This window comes from Prionailurus bengalensis, chromosome A2 (assembly GCF_016509475.1).
Source record: "Prionailurus bengalensis isolate Pbe53 chromosome A2, Fcat_Pben_1.1_paternal_pri, whole genome shotgun sequence".
Classification (NCBI taxonomy): Eukaryota; Metazoa; Chordata; class Mammalia; order Carnivora; family Felidae; genus Prionailurus; species Prionailurus bengalensis.
Genome location: NC_057348.1, coordinates 97,671,183 through 97,692,616, shown reverse-complemented (window position 1 = coordinate 97,692,616; position 21,434 = coordinate 97,671,183). Strand labels below are relative to the sequence as shown.

At 37.4% G+C, this 21,434-nt stretch overlaps 1 protein-coding gene across 13 annotated transcripts in view; it reads right to left on the bottom strand.

The window, feature by feature from the left end:
- Nucleotides 1–21,434, bottom strand: part of PPP1R9A (protein phosphatase 1 regulatory subunit 9A) — a 320,221-nt gene that overhangs the window by 148,007 nt on the left and 150,780 nt on the right. For all 13 annotated transcript variants that reach the window (XM_043588903.1, XM_043588901.1, XM_043588909.1 and 10 more), the window contains exon 3: nt 3,476–3,608. In XM_043588903.1, the coding sequence (XP_043444838.1) occupies nt 3,476–3,608 (133 nt within the window). The remainder of the gene's footprint in view (nt 1–3,475; nt 3,609–21,434) is intronic.

Genomic DNA, 21,434 nt, shown 5'->3' with positions numbered 1-21,434 from the left:
AAATCCAATTAAAAAGAGGCGGAAGAAGTGAATGGACACTTTTCCAAAGAAGACATACAAATGGCCATCAGGTACATCAAAAGGTGCTCATCACTAATCATCAGGAAAATGCAAATCAAGACCACAATGAGAAACCACCTTATTAGAATGTTAGAATGGCTATCAACCAAAAAACCAGAGATAACAGGTGTTGACAAGGATGCAGTGTAAAAGGAACACTTGTGTGCTGTTACTGGGAATGTAAACTGGTGCAGCCACTTCAGGAACCAGTATGGAGGCTGCTCAAAAAATTAAAAATAATTGTACTTCATTTGGTTCTCTTCTAGCTTAATTTTTCTTAATTTAACTTTTATTATGAAAAACACAAATGAGAGTTTATGAAAACATTTATCTACAAAACGTGTTTAAAGAAGAAAATAAAACAAACGTCCACAATACTAACAAAGACACAGAATATTACCAACACACAAAAAGCCCACTATGCACCCCTCCCTCATATCATAACTCTTCCCTCGGTAACAATTACCCTAAATATTGTGTCAATCATTCCCTCCTTTTTTATTTTTATATTTTTATTTATTTTATACAGAAAGAGAATGAGTCGGGGAGAGGACCAAAGGGAGGGAGAGAGAATCTCAAGCAGGTTCCATGTTCAAGCATGGAACCCGACACAGGGCTTGATCCAATGACCCAGGGATCATGACCTGAACCAAAATCAAGAGTTGGACACTTAACCAACTGAGCCACTCAGGCACCCCTCACTCCCTCCTTTTTTAAATACTGCTTTTTAAAACCACTTATTTGTGTATCTCTAAACAATACACTGTTTAATTTTTCCTGGCTCTGACATTTAAGTAAATGGAATTACACTGAATGGATTCTTCTGTGATTTGCTTTTTCTCCACTTCAATTTCATGTTTGTAACAATCATACACACTGCTGTATGGAACTTAGGCTCCTTCATTTTACTCTTTTCTATCATTAATGAATATTTGAATTGTTCTCATTTTTGGTATATTATAAGCAATACAATGGCCCACGGCCAGTTCCAGCTATTTTCGTATGGGCCATAAGCTAGGATTGGTTTTTACATTTGTAAATGAATGAAAAATGTTAAGTATCACTCTTACATCCTTGTTAACTTCAAATGAGAGTGTCTCTTAATGGGAACAATTAGCCAGTCATGTTTGGTGCAATGACAGGTATTCTTTACATTTTTTTAATGCAAATAATTTGATGCCTAATAGTTACAGTTTTCAACTCTTTTTCCCTGACCTTTGCTGTTTACAACAAGTTGCACCTTGTTTCTTTTCATCGCTGCTAAGCAGTAGCATCCCTATGACCCAGCAATAGCACTGCTAGGAATTTACCCAAGGGATACAGGAGTGCTATTGCGTAAGGGCACTTGTACCCCAATGTTTATAGCAGCACTTTCAACAATAGCCAAATTATGGGTAGAGCCTAAATGTCCATCAATTGACGAATGGATAAAGATGTGGTTTATATATACAATGGAATACTACTTGGCAATGAGAAAGAATGAAATCTGGCCATTTGTAGCAATGTGGATGGAACTGGAAAGCATTATGCTAAGTGAAATAAGCCAGGCAGAGAGAGACAGATACCATATGTTTTCACTCATATATGGATCCTGAGAAACTCAACAGAGGACCAGGGGGGAGGGGAAGGGGAGGAAAAAAGTTACAGAGAGGGAAGGAGGCAAACCATAAGAGACTCTTAAATACTGAGAACAAACTGAGGGTTGATGGGGGTTGGGGAAAGGGGAAAGTGGGTGATGGGCATTGAGGAGGGCACCTGTTGGGATGAGCACTGGGTGTTGTACAGAAACCAATTTGACAATAAATTATATATATTATATATATACATACATATTATATGTTATATATTTAATATATTATATTAAATATACAAATTAAATAATATATTGTTTAGTTTATATATTTACATTTAACATATATTTATATTTAGATTTAATAATTATATAAGTATTAAATAATATATTATTATAATATATAATTATATATAATATAATTATATTACATATACATATATATACATATGTGTATATATAAAAGAAAAAAAAAAGAAGATGAGGATTTAGCCACGCTTAAGCGTGGGATGTTTTTTAAGTCCTCTCACTGCTCATCAATTGGTTAGGCCCTTCCAAATAGGAGGCTCAGGTTTTTTTTGAGTTCAGGAAAATTTCTTCCTTGTTTTGTCTAATATATCTCTCATCCCCTTCTTTTCCCCTTCTGTCACCTACAATGTGCATGTTGGGTCTCCTTCGTGATTTCTCATGGACCTTTTTTCTATCATTTTAAGAATTAGTTTGGTTTATTTCTTACACTTGACCTAGGCTACCAGTTTGAGTCTCAACAATACCATCTTTTCCTCTTCAATTCCTCCACTGAAATTTTTAATTTTAAAATCATTTTTGGGGGTGCCTGGGTGGCTCAGTAGGTTAAGCAGCTGACTCTTGATTTTGGCTCAGGTCATGATCTCACAGTTCGTGGGTTTAAGCCCCTCATCAGGCTCTGCACTGAAGTGTGAAGCCTGCTTGGGATTCTCTCTCTCCCTCTCTCATTCTCTCCCCCTCCCCTACTTTCTCTCTCTCTCAAAATAAATAAATAAACTAAAACAAAAATCGTTTTGGTTGTTGCTTTGCTTAAGAATGTCTTTTTTTAAGCCATACTTGATATCCTCATTTGGTTTTTCATTTGCTTCATTTTGTTATTCAAGCTGTCATCTGTTCGTTCTGCTTTTTTCCAAGACTCTCTGAGATATGCTATCTCCCTGTTCACTGGGTCCCCCTCCATTCCTGGGTGCCCATCTTACACGAGGATAGACATGGCAGTCTCTGGGGCCATGGGTCCTCACTTCCCACCGCAGGCAGGCTGGGTTTCCAAGAGGAGAAATTGGGAGGAAGCCCCTTGGCTCCCATTCTCCCTGCTCTCTCTTAGCCCTCTCCCTTCAGAGATAAGATTCCACTGCCTTCATTCCAAAATCCATACTCTAAAAGTCCAACACTCTCCCATCTACCACATTCAGAGTCCAACCATGACCACTCTCCCTCCGTCAAGAACTCAAAAACAAAAACAAGACAACCACCTGCCCCAAGCGCTCACATCCACCCACGCCCTCTGGACTCTCACCCTTGTAAGGGTACCAACCAAACATGAGGCCCTACCCACACCTCCCTACACTAGTCACCATTCCAGCCAACTAAAGCAGATGGGTTTCTGCTGGGAGTGGGAGGGAAGAAGGAGTCTACCATCTATACAGAGCTCATCTCAACTACTTTTGAAATGTAATAAATAAATTAAATCTTCCATGAGAATTAAAACTTTATCCAACCCTTGGGGGTAGAAGGGCTACAGGTGAGGAAAATAAAGTCATTTCTGTATTATTAAAATAGCAATATAATGACATTACAAACATTGTAGAGCTCATATACCTTTTTCTAGTTCCACTGGGAAAAGTTCCAGCTTTTCTACACGCTTTTCAAGTTCATACTCAGCAGAAGCAGCCACAGGGTCCACTTCATCGTTTCTCCTGTCATAGTCTTCATTGGAGTATGTGCTGAAAACCTGTAGTAAGAGGTCACAAGAAGATGATAATCCAGAAAAGATGGCTTTCTTAATTTTTTTAAGAAACCCTGCTAAGTATTGAAAACCAGGTAAGCTAAAAGTTCTGTACAATGAGATGTTAAGAAAAGGAAAATTGAATTAGAATAAAAATAACTTACATTTTAAAATGTATATCATTCTACCACCTTTAATAATGTGGGAGACAACAATAGCCACAGGATGTATTATCTGAATAGCAAAATTCATTGCTTTTTATAGAATCCGAGTATATCATATTAGCTACAAGGCTTTGCTGGTTCCTGAAGAAACTATAGTGAAGGGCCTTGAAGCTACCTAAGCAAATACCCACACTGAACCCGTTTCATGCTATGACCTATACAAGCATCGGTGTTGTGGTACGTCACTACTATAATTATATTTCAATCACAGAATCACTGAAACCGACTTCTATTCTATACTGTGCTGAGCGAGGTTAAGCTCTCATTTTCATCTCTTATTTTACTTGAATGTATATCCAAATTAGATTCTCATTGAGCCTTTCAATGCAACAACTATCAAAATACTGCTCACGAGCTGCAGAGAACTAGGATATTGCCAGCTCTTTCTTTCTCAGCAAAATCATCTGAAAGATTACTAAATGTGGTCTTCAGATGTAGCCATAAGAAACTTGATTGTCCTTATTTACTCTATTTGAAAAGTAGCTGGAAATAGGTATACTATCCTTCACTTACTTTACTGAGGAATATCTAAAAGAAAGAAATGTATGTTCATCAATCTAATTAATATGTATTATAAAAACTGACATTTTCAATTAAATTTAATAATTATTAAGCATCTAAACTATACCTGAAAAAAACTCTGTAATGTCCCCAAAAGCTTAAAATCCAGGAGAAGGTTTTTTGTTAATAAATATACATAAAAAGTCATAATCAAAAAAGAAAGCAGAACAGAAGGTCAGAGATGAAAGAAATCAAGTATGTCACTTAGAAAGTTGGCCTTGCTGGTCCAGGTGTGTTTTACATTCATATTATTGGAAAACTGGCAACTCTTGTATGCTATATATGGTAACCTATAAACCAGAAATACATGTATATATAGAAGCAGATGCATGGTTCCTATGGTATAAATTTATCAAAATCATGCCATTTATAATATTTGTACCAGAATGAATACCGTTTTTCTTCCCGACTTTCAGCATGTTTTCATGGCCTCGTGCCACTCATTTGGTCTCTACCACATTTCTCCACCATGATAAACATCACTGCATCAAAATGCATATTTCCAAACTATAGGGTTTGTACCTTTTTTATTAATCTTTTCATAAACTATGCTTCCTATGCCCCTTCCACAGAACCCTCTAATCTTTTTCTTAAGTTGCAAGATTGATAACATTCTCTTAGACAGCCCTTTTGATCTTTCACTTCCCTTATAAGTTTTGGTAATCGCTTATTCACATTTTATGCATCCATCAACAATTTACTGAGTGCCAGCTCTATGCCAAGCACTGTGCTAGACACTGGACAACTCACAGGTTAGTGGGGAGACAGAAATCAAAGTAAACAGCTATACTATAATGTGATAAATGATATAACAGAAGTTTATACCAAGTAATCTTTCTCATTTGCCTGAGAAAGGGAAGAATTTCATGAAAGGGAAAATATTTAAGTCGTTGAGTCTTTTTTTTTTATTTTTTTTTTTACCGTTTATTCATTATTGAGAGACAGAGAGAGGCAGAGCATGAGCATGGGAAGGGCAGAGAGAGGAGGAGACACAGAATCTGAAGCAGGCTCCAGGTTCTGAGCTGTTAGCACAGAGCCCGATGCGGAGCTCGAACTCACAAACCACGAGATCATGACCTGAGACAAAGTCAGACGCTTAACCGACTGAGACACCCAGGTGCCTCTAGGTTGAGTCTTAAAGAATAAACAAGGATTCATATATTCGAGTGTAGAAGATGTAGACTGTTTACTTCAAATATAAGATCCTAGACAAAATAATCCTTATCTATATCTATATTTTTAGAAACACAGAGAGTTGAGCGGACTACAATGGAACATGCCTAGGGGAGCAAACTTTAACAACACACAAGAAGTTACCTGGATCTGGAGCTTACATGTCCTGGAAACTACTGGCAGATATGACTGGAAATTATTCCATTAATGTTTGCTATTTCTCAAAATCTGCTAAAGATCCAAGAATATATAGATGATTGCAGAACTTGGATTTAAATGATATCCATTCTGAAACATGGCTCAATTTTGCTACCACATAGTAATTAAGTTAATAAATAAGTGTGTGTGTGTATGTGTGTGTGTGTGTGTGTGTGTGTAAAATGTAAGTATGTGAGAACTGTTTCAAATAAATTAACACGTTCCTAACATTTTTCAGGATCCCAAAACTCTCTGCTATCAACTGTTCTTCCTCAATCAGGCTGGTTTAAAAAGTTCATTTGGGGGTATCCTGAAACTAAATAAATAACTGTATGACTCGATATTGGAAAATGGTACTTTAAATAATTTTTGAGGCATCTAGCAATCAGATGACTATATCACTATTTCATTCTGTAGAAAAAAAATAACGTAAGACACTTTTCATCTTCAACTTACTCATAGTGTGGTAAATTATGTGGGTATATAGGAAAAACCTATAAACTGAAAAAGAAAAGCCAGAATTCATTACGTACAGATTAAGCTATCATTTACTTGAAGAATCCAAAAGATTTAACATAAACATGATTAGGACTAAAAAGAGTTCACTAAAGAAACATAATAAAAAATACACATACAAAAACACAAAAAATAATTCAGAAAATATAACAGAAAAGATCAGAAACTATAAAATACCCAGGAATTACTAATTATAAATGTGCAAGGATATCCTTCTCTATAAAATTTAACTGAAAAATATAAAAACCCTAAATATGTGTAATGGCATACTATATCCTGGATAAAATTCTTAATATTGCAAAGGCACATACACTCCTAAATTACTGTAAATGTTAGTTTGGCCCAACTTAATTTATGAATACAGAGCAGTCAAAATTAAAATCCCACTCACATTTTTCATGGAAAAACTAACAAGCTGCTTGAAAAGAAGAATAGGATGGAAACAGACCCTACGAGACATCAAACATACAATAAAACTTCATTTATTCAGGCAATGAAGTTTTGGCCCCAAGGTAGATCTATTTTTGTATTCTCTTCTGTTCTACTCCTCTACTTCTCTATTCAAATTAGTTAGGGTAATATATTCAATAAATAGTAGGGAAAGAATGAAATATCTATCTGATAAAAATCCTATTTCATATCAATAACAAAAGTAAAATTTAAAGTGGTTAAGAACAAAAAAAATTATAAACTATAAAAGGACTAAAGAAAATATGGACAATGTTTCATTGACTAGATCCTCTTAGGATGTTGCTACAAAGCCACAGATCCTAGAAATTTAAAATAAATGAATAAACTATTTGATTAAAATTCAATGCTAAAAATTTCTAGACAACAAATATACCATAATGAAATTATAAGAAAAGTTAAATATTAGGAGGAAAAACTGCCAAATAACAAGATGAAATATGAATATGCATAATATACAAAGAGCTTTACCACCTCAAACAACTGCTTGTATAAGTAGGGAAAATTTTAATTAGAATTCAACAAAGAAACATTAATGCTCAATAAATGAAGTAAAGTCACTCAGTTTCACTAAAAATTAAGCAAACGTCAAGTACAACAAGGAAATACCAGGAATTTGCCCAAACGAATGGTTTAAAAAAAAAAGACTGTGATGTCTACTGTTTGCAAGAATACAGGAAAAAGAATACTCTTGTAAAGTAGGGGGGAATAAAAACATAATTTAAGAACAACTATCAAGATTTTAAATGTAAATCCTTTGACCCAATAATGCTACATCTATGTATTTAGAGAGATATTTGCAAATGTGTACAAAGATGTTCATGCAAGCGAGTTCATTACAGCACTATCTGTAATAGCCCAAAGTTGGAAATTGCCTAAATGTCCACTGATAAAGAAAATGTCTTACTGAATTATGATACATATGAATATGTAACTTTATGCAAGGTTAAAAAGATCTCTGTTGACATGAAAGACTCTGAAATACATGCTATTAAAACAAAAAAGCACACTGTATATATGTCTATCTATACCCACATTCATATCTTTATCTACATATATATATATATATATATATATATATATATAGTCTCAATTGGTATGAGCCCAATTTTAATCTAATTTAAAGACTTCCTAAATTCTCTAGCTATGTAGCTCGTCTCAGTTTCCTTATTTACAAAATTGTTGTTATTATAAGTATACCTACCCCATAAAGTTATGAAAATGAAATGAGAAAATCCATGTAACCATGCCTGCTGGTCCAGTGTGGAGGAGGGAAAGCTTGCCCAGGGCAATGTAAGAGGTAACACTACGTCCCCAGATACCCACACTCATCTCACATTCTTGTTCATAACTACATTTTGAATATTTCATCCACTATGATACTTAATGTCCCTGAAACCAAAATCTACATAACTATTTGGATATTATTACACAGATTGGTCTGCCAAAATCCCTACCTAGGTCCAGAACAACGGCATTACCTCTACACAATGGCTCCTCACTTGCCTGGCTTTGTTTGCCTTGACCAGGAAAAACCTCAGAGATAAAAGGATGTTGACTTAGGTAAATACTTCCCCTTACATCAATATGATCTTGATTCTTTCAATATTCTTAAAATGGTTCTATCATTTCTATTTATATTACCATAACTGCTTTGCAAAAATATGGATAGTCAAGTAATAATCAGAACCCAACTATGATTATTACTAGAATGCCAAAAATTCTAAAGGCTAACAGCACCTTGGGCCCTAATTTTCAACACCATAACTACATATATATACTATATAGTTCTAAATATATAGTTCACCACTATATATATTTAGTTCAGTCACCTTCATATTGTTCCTGTGTTATTTCACTGAGAAAAGCAAACAAAAGGATGTTTAAGTCTGACTTCTTGTTTCAGAGCCAACAAGTGATATTCTGTTCCTTCATCAAAGGAAACAAAACAAGACCCCATCCCTTGCTTTGCAGCAGACGCAGGCTTTTAGGGGTAACAAGTTCACAAATACAGTTAGCAATGACATTTCTGACCCAGTAACCCAAGGCTATAAAAAACAAAGTTAAAATTAGCTTATTGTAAGATTGTAACTAAGATCATTCTTTTTCACATTTCTGGTGGTTTGAGCTACAGCACTTTTTCAAAAACAACAGCAACACTTTTTGAACAATAAGAAAAAAAATATTTCCTTATGACATATTTTCTCTAATCAATGCAGGTCAAAATAAATTCAGAATTTTATGTAAATATTGACTGGAAGGAATCTCCCGCAATGCTTCCACAAGGTCTCAGTTCCACCTGCTGTCTGGGTTCCGCTTCATCTTCCTGACACATCAAAGATGGAAAACGTTCCAGGTTCTAGCACACTGCGTTTCAGATGAGGGCTTGGCACAGCATGCTCCCAAGAATCAGCCAAGCATTCACACGCGTTCCACAAACAGGCTCCACTTATCACCAGCTTCCTCAGCAGCACTCGAACTCACCTTCACATGATTTTAGCACCTCTGCGAAAGTGACTCTAAATAGAAGCTAAAAGAAAGCATGGAGCAGATAATCCACATATTAAAGTTTTGAAAACAAATTTGGTGACAAACCATCTACAGAAAGGAGCATCTGAATGGCTTTTGGGCAATATACAAACTCAGCTTTCCCTTTCTTCCCCCAGAAGGCAGTTCATTGATTTATGACAGTGAGAATTCTTGTTTCTTGACTGCCTAGTACATGCCAGAGTATGTTAGGTTTTTGTTGCAAAGTAATGTAAGCCAAACTGGAGTTCACAATTATCAGGTATTTGGAGGCAAACACCGGTAGTCTCCAAAGATTCTAAATAGGTGACGGCTTTCTCCAAAGATTTCTAAATAGCTGAGGGTTATATTCTAAATAACACAAATACATTAACGACCAGGAAGGTGAAAAAACAGACCAAGAGCTCTATCTTGTAAACACAGTAAAGTCCCAGGTTTCTGTTCTCAAGTTTCTCTGACAAGTAACCTGCATGAAGGTGTAGTAATGCAGCTGTGACAATACTCTACAGTGGGATAGAGTATTGTCTATCTAACCTTCTGTTAGGACCATTCAACAGAATCCTACATATCAGAAAATAGAGCCACATGAGTACTGGCGTTAGGTGCTACTCCAAAAGCTGCCAGCTTGCTTGCCTTGCCCAAGTCAAAGTCCATTAACACAAAATATTTCTAAGGCCAATCCATATATTTTCAACATCATTCATTTCACTAATTACTTGTAACACCCTTAACATTAATAAATAACATTAATAAGCCTTCTTGTGTAGATTTAAAGTGCCCAATTCTGTAGAGTCGACTTCTCATTAGGGTCTTTCAAATACTAACTAATCCTAGGGTGAAGATTTGTGATCAGTACACCTGGAATGATAACTAAAGGCTCCTAAAACAAAGTTACACCCGTAAATATTGCAATGCATATGTTGAAGTAATTGCAAGTAAACTACAGACAGCATAAACTTAACACAAATTATCTTTAACCCTTGCACCAACTGATCCAGTAAATAAACCAGGAAAGAGTAAGACAGTCCCCACTTTTCCTATTTTTATATGAGAAATCTGAAGCTCAGAGAACAACATATGTGGTATACATAAGGATAATTAACGAAAAGTCTATAAGAACAAAAGGTGTATTTCACTATATGTAAGCCAAGTGTTTTCATGGATAACTAAATAACAAGAAGTGAAGAAACAAGCATTCTCTACATAATGATATGTACAGAGTAGGCTAGCTCAAAAGGTGACACAAAGAACCCTATATTTGTCAGGGTTCCCTAGACAAACAGAACCAACAGGATGTGTGTGTGTGTCTAGGTGTGTATGTGTGTGTGTGCATGTATGATATATGGTATAATATACATATAATATTTGTATTTGTGTTAAACTAGATTTATTTTAAGGAATTGGCTCACCCAATTATAGAGGCTCACAAATCCAAAATCTTCAGGGTAAGCCAGCAGGCTCGAGAACCAGGGTAAAGTTGATGCTGTAGTTAAAGTGTGAAGGCAGCTCACTGGCAAAAGTACCTCCTCCTCAGAGGAAGTCAGTGTCTCACTATTCAGGCCTTCAACTGGTTGGATGAAGCCCATTCACCAATGGGCTTGGACTGCCCAATCTAGAGGGCAATTTGCTTTACTCAACACACATAATAATTGAAATGTTAATCCCATTCAAAAACACCCTCACAGAAGACAATAGAATGTTTGACCCAGATATCTAGGCACTGTGACCCAGTCAAGTTGACACATAAAATTAACCGTCACAAAGCCTTTAAAACAGAAAACTCTCTGGCTCCCAAACTAGTCTTTTGACATCTGATAAAGACAATCATATATTGATAATGTTTTTTTATATCTCTTGTAGTGTTGTAAATCTTCATATCCCTAGACATAGTCATAGAATGTGTATAAAACCCATGATAAAATCAAATATACATTTCTCTATCATCAGTGGCACCAAAAACTTCATACTTAGAGAGAATCAACAACCAAATATGGAGGATGTTAACTCTTTAAATTTAGAATAGCTATGGTTGACTCTTTGGAAAGATAAAGCTATATATAAGAAGATTTTTAATAAAATATTTCAAAATAGGTAGAGTTTTATTAAGGCTACATATACTCAAATTATCAATGAAACAAAAAGACTATAAGGTCCCTTATTTCTCCACTTTGAGAAAAGAGAACTGAATTATAATTAGTATCATTTATCTGCAAATATGTACTGTTTAAGTACTTGAAAAGTTTTAATATCTCCTTGCAAAGACAGTTTATACTATTGAAGTAGTCAGAGAGAAATTCTGTCATAAATAAATATAAATTTAGCTCATTCTAAATCTGGACAAACTCTAAGACAATGAAGCCCAAATTAGTGTGTTTTTCCAGTCAACAGCTTAACAGAAAACTCGGTGACTCCACTGATGTTCATGTTTTTCACAGTATTTTCCAAATTATTATAAACAATTAAACATATCCATGAGAAATTAGCAATGTTCTCTTTCAGCTCAGCCAGACTTAGTTTAAATTGGAGACATATGTTTTACAAACTGACAACTGGTGGCCAGCATGACATAAATTGGTAGCCTTGGTCTAGTTCCCGCTGGACAGGTGTCTTCATCACGGAAAAACTGAACTAATTAGCACCAACTGGCACCTTTTTTGGGGGCTATGGGGTAATCTCCTAAGATAAATAACTGACTTCTCATTCACACAAGTTAACACTCTTGTACAGAAGCAACAAGATGAGTTAGTAAGTCAGGATCTGTTCTAGCATTTGTCTTAGCAGTTGGTATTCGCTTCTTCTACCCTTACCAGTGCCAGTTCTGTTTCTCAGGGCCCATGGAAGGAGATTATTTTGAACTGTCTAAACAGGACAGACAATGGAGGGGAGTACTAGAGTTTGTGTGGGTGGTGAGGTTAAAGGGGAGAAAAGGAGGAAGTTGGCTACACCAAAAGGGGTGTGAGGGCTTCTCTTGAGGCTAGCTGGGAAGCCAGGCTTTCCTAGGATACAGAAGTTCCCCAAGTATAAAAATTTACAACCCCCATGTGAAGCCCCCAAGGGTGACTGCACCTCTAAAAAAAGGGCTATGAGGTCTCATGAGAACTAAACACTAAGGCTGAAGGATTTGGGAACCTTGGGAAGAGCACCCCAGGCCCTAGATTTTGCCTGGAGACAGAGCATCAGGGCCTTTTAAGGCCTGGAAGATCTCCTGGAAGATCATTAGAAGTAACAGTATGGGTTAAACATCTCCAATTCAAGGGGCGCCTGGGGGGCTCAGTCAGTTAAGCATCCAACTTTGGCTCAGGTCATCATCTCACAGTTTGTGAGTTCGAGCCCCACAACTGGCCTCTGTGCTGACAGCTCGGAGCCTGGAGCCACCTTCAGATTCTGTGTGTGTGTCTCTCTCTGTCCCTCCCCTGATTGTGTGCTCTCTCTCTCTCCAAAGAAAATTTTAATATTTCCGATTTAAACTAAAAGTCTGGCTCCTAACACATGGGTCTCTATAGAATTCCCAGAAACTGCATTTACCTAGATGATGGAAGAAGTTTCAAAAACACTGAGGAGGCTGACTTATCTAAGGCCAAACAAGTAGGTGAGAAATCTCAAAAAAGTTCACTTTAGTGTAGCAAAGGAAAGGAATGTGATGTACAGCATCCTAGGGGTGGTGTATGAAAATTGGTTTGTACTCCTTAGATAAAATGTGTTGAAGACTAGACTCCTCACACCAAATGTGATGGTCTTGGTGTGTCAACTTGACTAGGCTACAGCCCCCATTTATTTAATCAAATGCTAACCTAGATATCACGGTAAGGTATTCTGGAGATGTGATTAAAGTCCCAAATCAGTTGGCTTTGAGTTAGGGAGATTAATCTGGATGGGACTGATTCAATCAGTTGAAAGGTCTTAAGAGTAGAAATGAAGAAATTCTAAGAAGCAATGCTGCATATAGATAGCACTTTCAGTCTGCTGCAGAGTTCTACCCTCCATCCTGTCTTGATGGCCGGCCCTACAGATTTCAGACTTGCATATCAACCCTTCTATTCACATAAGTCAATTCCTGGCAATCATCCTTTAATATATATCTCCTACTGGTTGAATTTCTCTTGTCGAACCCTGACTGAGACACCAAATACTTCAAGTCTTCATCACAAGGCAAAGTATGGTTATTTAGAGCAGTGGCTTCCAAAGTGTTGTGTCCTGCAGGAATTGTGAAATCAATCTAATGGGTTGTGAACAGCATTGAGAAAAGCTAAACAGAAAAGAAAGAAGAGAAAACATCAGTGTTCACTACAAGTAGAGTGTGCGTTATTATTTAACACTTTTAGTTTCAAATAAACACACCTACACACATGTGTATGTGCTATGTCTTGATATAAAATGGTAATGATTCAGAGATCAAAGAAAAAGTACACTTTAAAAATAATTTTAAAAAATGGAATCGAGGGGCGCCTGGGTGGCGCAGTCGGTTAAGCGTCCGACTTCAGCCAGGTCACGATCTCGCGGTCCGGGAGTTCGAGCCCCACGTCAGGCTCTGGGCTGATGGGTCAGAGCCTGGAGCCTGTTTCCGATTCTGTGTCTCCCTCTCTCTCTGCCCCTCCCCCGTTCATGCTCTGTCTCTCTCTGTCCCAAAAATAAATAAACGTTGAAAAAAAAATTTAAAAAAATGGAATTGAGATACAGAATTCCCATATAATTCACATTCTATTCTAAAAGTCAAAACAGGTAATACAAACTTGTCAAACTACTGAGCTCATGAATAATGACAACAGAAATAATTACCCTTCACACTTCTTTTCCTTTTGAGCCACTGATTACTTCAAATTCTTACCGAGCACCACCTCAGGGGTCGGCACTGTGGTCAGTACTGGAGATACCTTATTCGCCTCAGACCTGTGACTACAAGCAGCCTAAGAGTGTAACAGAGAGATGACACCGATACCATGGGAGCACACAGCACAGACAACTACACCCCCTGGGGGAGGGGAGGAGAGGCAAGCATAAAGGATTTCAGAGAAAGCCTAAAAGCACACACTTCGGCCAGCTGCAGTTAGCATCAGCAAATAACAAATGGAGGAGGGAAGGTGTGTAGAAGGTATTATGGCAGAAAGAGTACCAGGTACAAGGTAGGAATGAGAGAGAACAGAATTGTAGAACAGGATGTAATTGGATATGGCCAAGCTGGAATGGAAAATGCCTGGTAAGAGATGGGACAAGAGTATGTAGGGAGAGCTTTGTAGCACATGGTCAGTTGTGTGAATAAAATCCACACGCTCCATCCCTGAAAGGGCATGGGAGTTTATGAAGAGGATTAATGGCAGCCAGAGCTGGAAGGAGAGAGATGAACTAGAAGCTCTCTCTTCACCCCTTTAGGGGACTTAGAGGCAGGTGAGGCCCTGGAGGTACTGAGACTTTCCCCAAAGTGCCATTACTGGTATGGCCGGTGGATCTTACAACAGAAGGAAGGCAGAGATATGGGCACACTGCCTTTGCAGAGTGACAGGGAAGCAAAAACAACAGAGGCTTCATCAGTCTCAGAAGGAACAAGAACTGAAGTTCCTCTTCCAAGGTCAGCCAGGACACCAGAGGCACATGAGTGACAATAGCAATAAAAGACCTACGTTTGCCAAACAGATCATGCAAGGTAAAGGCCTTTTTAAATCCTGCATTTAAATAGTGTGCTGGTCTCTGAAAGAGAGAATCCATTCTTGGGGTCTATCATCATATACTGGGGGTAAAATGATAAAAACAAAGGTGGTACAATTTTCTAAAACCTCAAACAGGTTCAAATGCTGATAGAGCTAAACAAACAAACAAACAAAAAACCTGTTTTAGCTAGCACCAACTGTTCTATCACCATCTGAGACCTACAGGGCCAACTGAAATTTTTAATTTTTATAAAGGTCATGAGTAAAATATGCTTAATATTTACACTGCAATCTGGGGCCAGACATCACATGGTGGAAAAAGTGGAAAAACAAAACAACACTGAAGTACAAACAACCAATTGTTAGGGAATGCATACATACACAAGGACACTGATGATACGGTACAAGGCTGAGCTTGTAAACCTAAGACTAGATGAAAAAGGAACTTTATTACATTCTGGGCAGCTGTGATCCAATGCTGAAATTAATCCTGTTACCTCACAAAGCAGGAAAGACATTGCTTTCTTATAAACAAACTGTTTGTTGCATTTAGACTTCTCCAAGAACTGAAGTCAAATGTAATCTACTGATTCTGGATTGATGTTGAAAATGTCAACATACACTAAATCGACAAATGGTATCTATCTCATACTTTCCTTATAGACAAAATGTAAAGGACAGGAGTGACAGGAAACAAGACAATTAGTAATCTTTCTCAAAACACGGGGGACAGTGCTGTCATATTGGTGTGTTTGAGTTGAAAGTTGCCATTGCTTCTATAGGAATCCTTTGCCATAGGATTCATGGTCAAATCTGGGGGTCACTAAGCCTTGAGTCACACTAACTTTGACCTCATAAGTCTTGTAATAGAAATGATGGCTGGGGCACCTGTGTGGCTCAGTTGATTGAGCTTCCGACTTTGGCTCAGGTCATGATCTCACGGTTTGTGGGTTTGAATCCCACATCAGGCTCTGTGCTGACAGCTCAGCGCTTGGAGCTTGCTTTGAATTCTGTGTCTCCCTCTCTCTCTGCCTTTCCCCTGCTCATGCTCTGTGTCTGTCTTTCGCTGTCTCTCAAAAATAAATATTAAAAAAAAATTTTAATAATAAAAAAAAAGAAATGATGGCTTTGTATATACTGTGTTAACCACAATGGTTCTTAAATCAATTGTCTCCATAACCTCAGAACTGTCTATACAAAAAAAAAAAAAAAAAAAAGAGAGGCCAGAAAAGTTAAGTAGTATTTTGTCAAAAATTGGTGAATGCCCTGTAGACAGAGAATAAGAATCACTGCTACCTGGGCCCCTGATTCCACACCGATAGTCCGCACTCCCGGACCAATCTGATGCCTTCACAGCACCTCACACTCAAAATGCCCCAAAGCAAAACTGTTGTGTCCTCTGTTCTCCACCTCCAGCCAGCAATCTCCCAAAAGCTGGACCCTTTAGATCAGGTGGGCTTGAAAAAGCACTGGTCATTAACATATCTTTCTCTTCCTCTCCCCTACCCCCACACCCACTTGAAATTAGTCAAAAGCTCCTGTTGATTCTATTTTTTAAAGGATTCTTGTTCTCACTCCTTCCTATTCCATGACTGCTCAGATCCTTAATAATGAATTACCCTGTAATGTATTTACTGCATTCTGCTCTCCTGTAAGTTCAGGTACCATTTCTCAAGTGTGATTCTAATAATGTCACCATGGGTCGGGAACAGACCTGGGAGAAAGGTTTGCAGTGGGGAACGGAAAGAGAGGGTGAATTAATGAGTGATTTTGCATTTCTTTTGCCTCCCAAAGTCCTCCACTCCCTCAAGAATAAAGTTCAAATATTTTAGAAAGACATCAAAATTCTCCAAGACCTGACTCCAGCCTACGTGGCCAGCCTTTACCTGCACTACTTCCTTTCACTCACCTTACCGTGCAAAACTTGTTAAGTTACTATCTTGTTATATGTTTGCAAAGCATTCTTTCATCTATTTTGGGTCTCTCCTATAGAGTTTATCACATTCTGTTACATACTGTATTTATCTGTGACCACATTTTCTATTCAAATAAACTCCTTAGAGGTGGTATAGGCTTGTCCATCTTCCTGTAACCAACTGGTTTTGGTTTTGTTCTTTTGGTTTTTATCCAGCTTTACTGAGATATAATTAACAAAATAAAGATTGCATCTATTTAACATGATGTTTTGAGGTATGCATACACCGTGAAACCTTTATCAGAATCAGTATCATCTACTGTTAACAGTAAAATGTCTTTTATAATGTCAGTGATCTATATGTGGATGATAGCTTAAATCGGAACTGCTTTGGAGCAAAAGAGAAGTGACCTTCAAAAGGCAAAGGGAGTCCCAATCATAAAAAGCTTTAAAATAAGACAACTACAAAATAAACAAGACTTCACATATGCACACTTTGGGATGTTCTTTGGTGGTCATCCATTAGCTGAATAAACCTGTTACAATACCCAGTTATTAGCATTATCGTTTGCAACGCTACATTCTAGAAGAGATGATGTAATGAAATGGTCTTCATGATTACTTACGTCAGGGATCACGTATTGTGGAAGAACGAATATTTATTATTAAAATTAATTGTATATCTTATTGTAGATAATACAAGAAAATACCACTGCCCTCCTTTTCTAAAGGTCAGTGAGCTCCTGGCAAGAAGTTTTATAATGCTCCCTTTTTGGTCAGTGTAGTGTGACTGACAAAAGAAGTCATTTGGTAGAACTGACACTTTTTTAATGTATTCCAAAATGCTAATATAAAAAGTTTATTGGTAGGAATAGGGTAGTCAAGGGTAATTGGCTTTACTGGTTATGAAAATGTATCATTTGAGAGATATAATAATGTCTAATATTGAGTTCTCTGGTTGAAATGAGGGGCCGGCAGGTGGTTAAAGTGTGTGGATTTAAATATGTAAATATATAAAAGTGGTTTGCTCCCTTTGTAGCCCTGAGTGCAGCATCTGTCTCTAAATGATAAGGGGTCAGTTAAGGCCCTAATGCTGCACAACTGCGGCAGATTTGCTGAATAAATTCCAGCAGTCACTTTCACAGTTCTGCCTTTTGGCCACGGTGGTCTATCCATGAGAGGCTGTATCTGCTGGTGCCTGTCCTCTCCCAAGCCAAGAAAACACAAACCATCCAGTGTTAGAACTCAAGGCTGCCGAAACCTGTCCCCACATCTTCTCCACCTGCCACACTGGCCCCAGGGAAGGTAAATGTGTATGTCATGTGTCCTAAATTTGATATATTCAAACTGCTGTTTGCCTCTTGTGAGTCAACCTGATGTAGACAAAAGTTGTAATAGAGAATGAGCTGAATTAGAGATTTGCACCTCTCCCTTTCACTTTGGAAGAAACAAACAAAAATGCATGCTGTTCCACTGCTGGCTCTCTCACTGTATACATATCATAAATGTCTATCAATGAGCCTGCTATCATAAGAATTAAGAAGATTTCAACAGGGGCGCCTGGGTGGCGCAGTCGGTTAAGCGTCCGACTTCAGCCAGGTCACGATCTCGGGGTCCGCGAGTTCGAGCCCCGCGTCGGGCTCTGGGCTGATGGCTCGGAGCCTGGAGCCTGTTTCCGATTCTGTGTCTCCCTCTCTCTCTGCCCCTCCCCCGTTCATGCTCTGTCTCTCTCTGTCCCAAAAATAAATAAACGTTGAAAAAAAAATTAAAAAAAAAAAAAAAGAAGAAGATTTCAACAGCGCCCATTAGATGAACCATGAGATGAACCCACCCACTCTGTTAATAAGCAAACATCAGACTGAGGTGGGCCTTTTCCTTCAATTTCACTCAAAAATACCTAAAAAGAAAATGACATGTAGGTGATAAGAAGGAGATAAGATGAGGATAACTGTAGCTACCACTGAGGGACTCTTCTGAGTTAAGGGTCTCATTACAATCCAATAATGTTTCTACTTTGCAGATCAGTGGACTTCAAGCTCATAAATGACAGTCCGCCCAAAGACACATGGAAAATATATATGTGACAACTGAAATCCAAGCACAGGTCTGGCTGTATTAAAACTTCATGCTCTTTCCCCCATGCCACAGTGCTTTAAGTAAAGGAACCATTATTAAAAACACCAAAGTATAAAAGAAGCACCCCTATATAGAATAAACACCACACACACACACACACACACCACCACCACCACCACCACCGCAACTGCAAAGGCCAATAAATTGCTTGGGGGGGGGGACATTTCAAACCTAATAGTAGCTAAAGAAAATAAAGAAATTAAATTACATAAGTCATTTTTCATTTACAAGGAATTAAAACAAGGCAATGGGATAGACAAACTATCAATCTAATCAATCTAATATACTGTGGAGAAAGTAAACTGGCATAACTTTCTGGAGAGCAGAAGGTTAAAAATCTTGAAAACTTTAGAGTCGATTGACCTAATAAATTCTAAGGATTAATCTAATGAAATCATAGATGCACAGAAATATTTACGTAAAACATTAGTCACAGTATTATCTTAAAAAGGAAAAAAAATTAAAAGCAATCTAAACGTCCAAAAGAAGAAGGATGAATAAATAATGGTATATCCGTAAGATGGAACTCACTGATCCTCACAGATGTACCGTAACAATCATGCTCTACAAGATTATTTAATTACACAAAAAATGTTCAAATGTATGGTATGTAAAAAGATGATAAAAACCATGTGTGTATACGTACACAGAGTATGAACGATCCCCGTAACGTGTATATGCGTAGACATAATAATTTCTGAGAACTAGGATTATAAATTATTTTATTTTATTTATATTTTTCTGGCCTTTTTTTAAAATACAGAGCTTTGGTAAATAAATGAGAAGTAATAAGTGTTATTTTAAAAACACTCATTACCAAATCTTGAATGATCAACGAGCACGTCTTCCAATACACTGTTGTAAAAGCAAGTTTGCCTGGCTTTATATTTATTTTAAGTGTATTTTGACACCACTTTCAGTGTTAATTTATATATCAGTAACTGATGTTTGCAATGATAACACTAAAGAACAAAAAGACCTTGTGTTTATAAATCTTAAATGCAAAACACAATCATGTTCGTTTGGTTTTTTGTTTGGTTTTGTTTTTTATGTAATAAGCATATATGTGCCAAGCAGTGTAGAAACCATGGTTTTACAGTTAAGGTATCACTGACCAAAAAAACATTTGTGAGTTTTGACCTTAAATACTAAAACACTACTGAAGTATTGATCCTCAAACAAAATAATAAAGATCTAGAGGTTTGAGAGAGGTTAGTTATGAGAATACTCTGGCTTTAAGTCTAAGAATATGTTATAAGAAAGTCAACTGCATATTCTCTTCTTTCAGACATCTGGTCGAGGGTTTATTCAGAGGAAAAATCACTCTCACGTTCAGCAAAAAACTAATACTGTGCTTCAGTTGAAGTTTTCTGGGCTTAGTTCACAATGCCTTTGTGTGTGTGCATGTGTGTGCATGCGTGTGTGTGTGTGTGTGTGTGTGTGTGTGTGTGTGTGTGTGTGTCTACGTAGAATGATTTTGTCATCATATGAAAATAGGATTGGTCCCCTGAGCTACATCTATAGATACGTACGACATACTCATCAGTCTGAAACATACAACTTTAGTTAAAACTCAGTAAAAATAGAAATTAGTTTCACTCAGAAGAAAAATTAGCTTCTAAAGTACACAATCAAAGAATTTTACAACCAGGTAGGACCTTGGCAGCTACCTAAATCCAGATGCAGATATACTAAACACAAGCCACTCCCCCCCCCTCCTTCCTATGGTGGATGAACCAGGTGAGTAATGCTGGCCAAGTCCAGCATCATCCAGACATCTTCAGTGCAGTCACTGCTAACTGATCAGGTTAGGAGAAGGACAAAAGACACGTATTTGCCATATCTGGTCTCATCTCTTATTTTAGTTTCAGACAAACCCATCCAGATCACAGCTAACCAAAGCTGATGCTAGAACAACAATTTCCAGATGTGTTACAGAGTATTCCTGATACTACCTTGTATTCCTTCAGAATGGTTCTCTACATAAAAGACAAGTAGCAAAGTAAGTCCTTTCACATGAACCAAAGTGAGCCCTCTCAGAAAATAATTCTAATTTGGAGGACACAGATATTCTTCACATTTGAGTTGCATGTGTTGAAAGGCATTTGAAGAGAAAATATGTAAAAGTGATCATTGTTTTAAGACAGCTGGATTATGAACTTTATTATCTTCAATAGTCTCATATTTTGGTTTACTGCACACACACACACAAAAAAAAACGGGAAGTGAGGAAATACACTTAATTTTCTATAGATAAAGCAATACGTTAGCATTCTCGATTATAAACAGTGTCAGCATGGTGACTCAGAAGATCTGCTCTTCCACTTGTGTTATATTAAGTTGACCTTTTTAGGCCCAAAACTATACCTACAATAAATCTGCGATTTGAAAGGAGTATCCTATAGTTCAATTACTGGTTTCCGGTCTTAGCAGTGCCACTGACTACTTAGGAGAAAAGGGACCACTTTCCCCT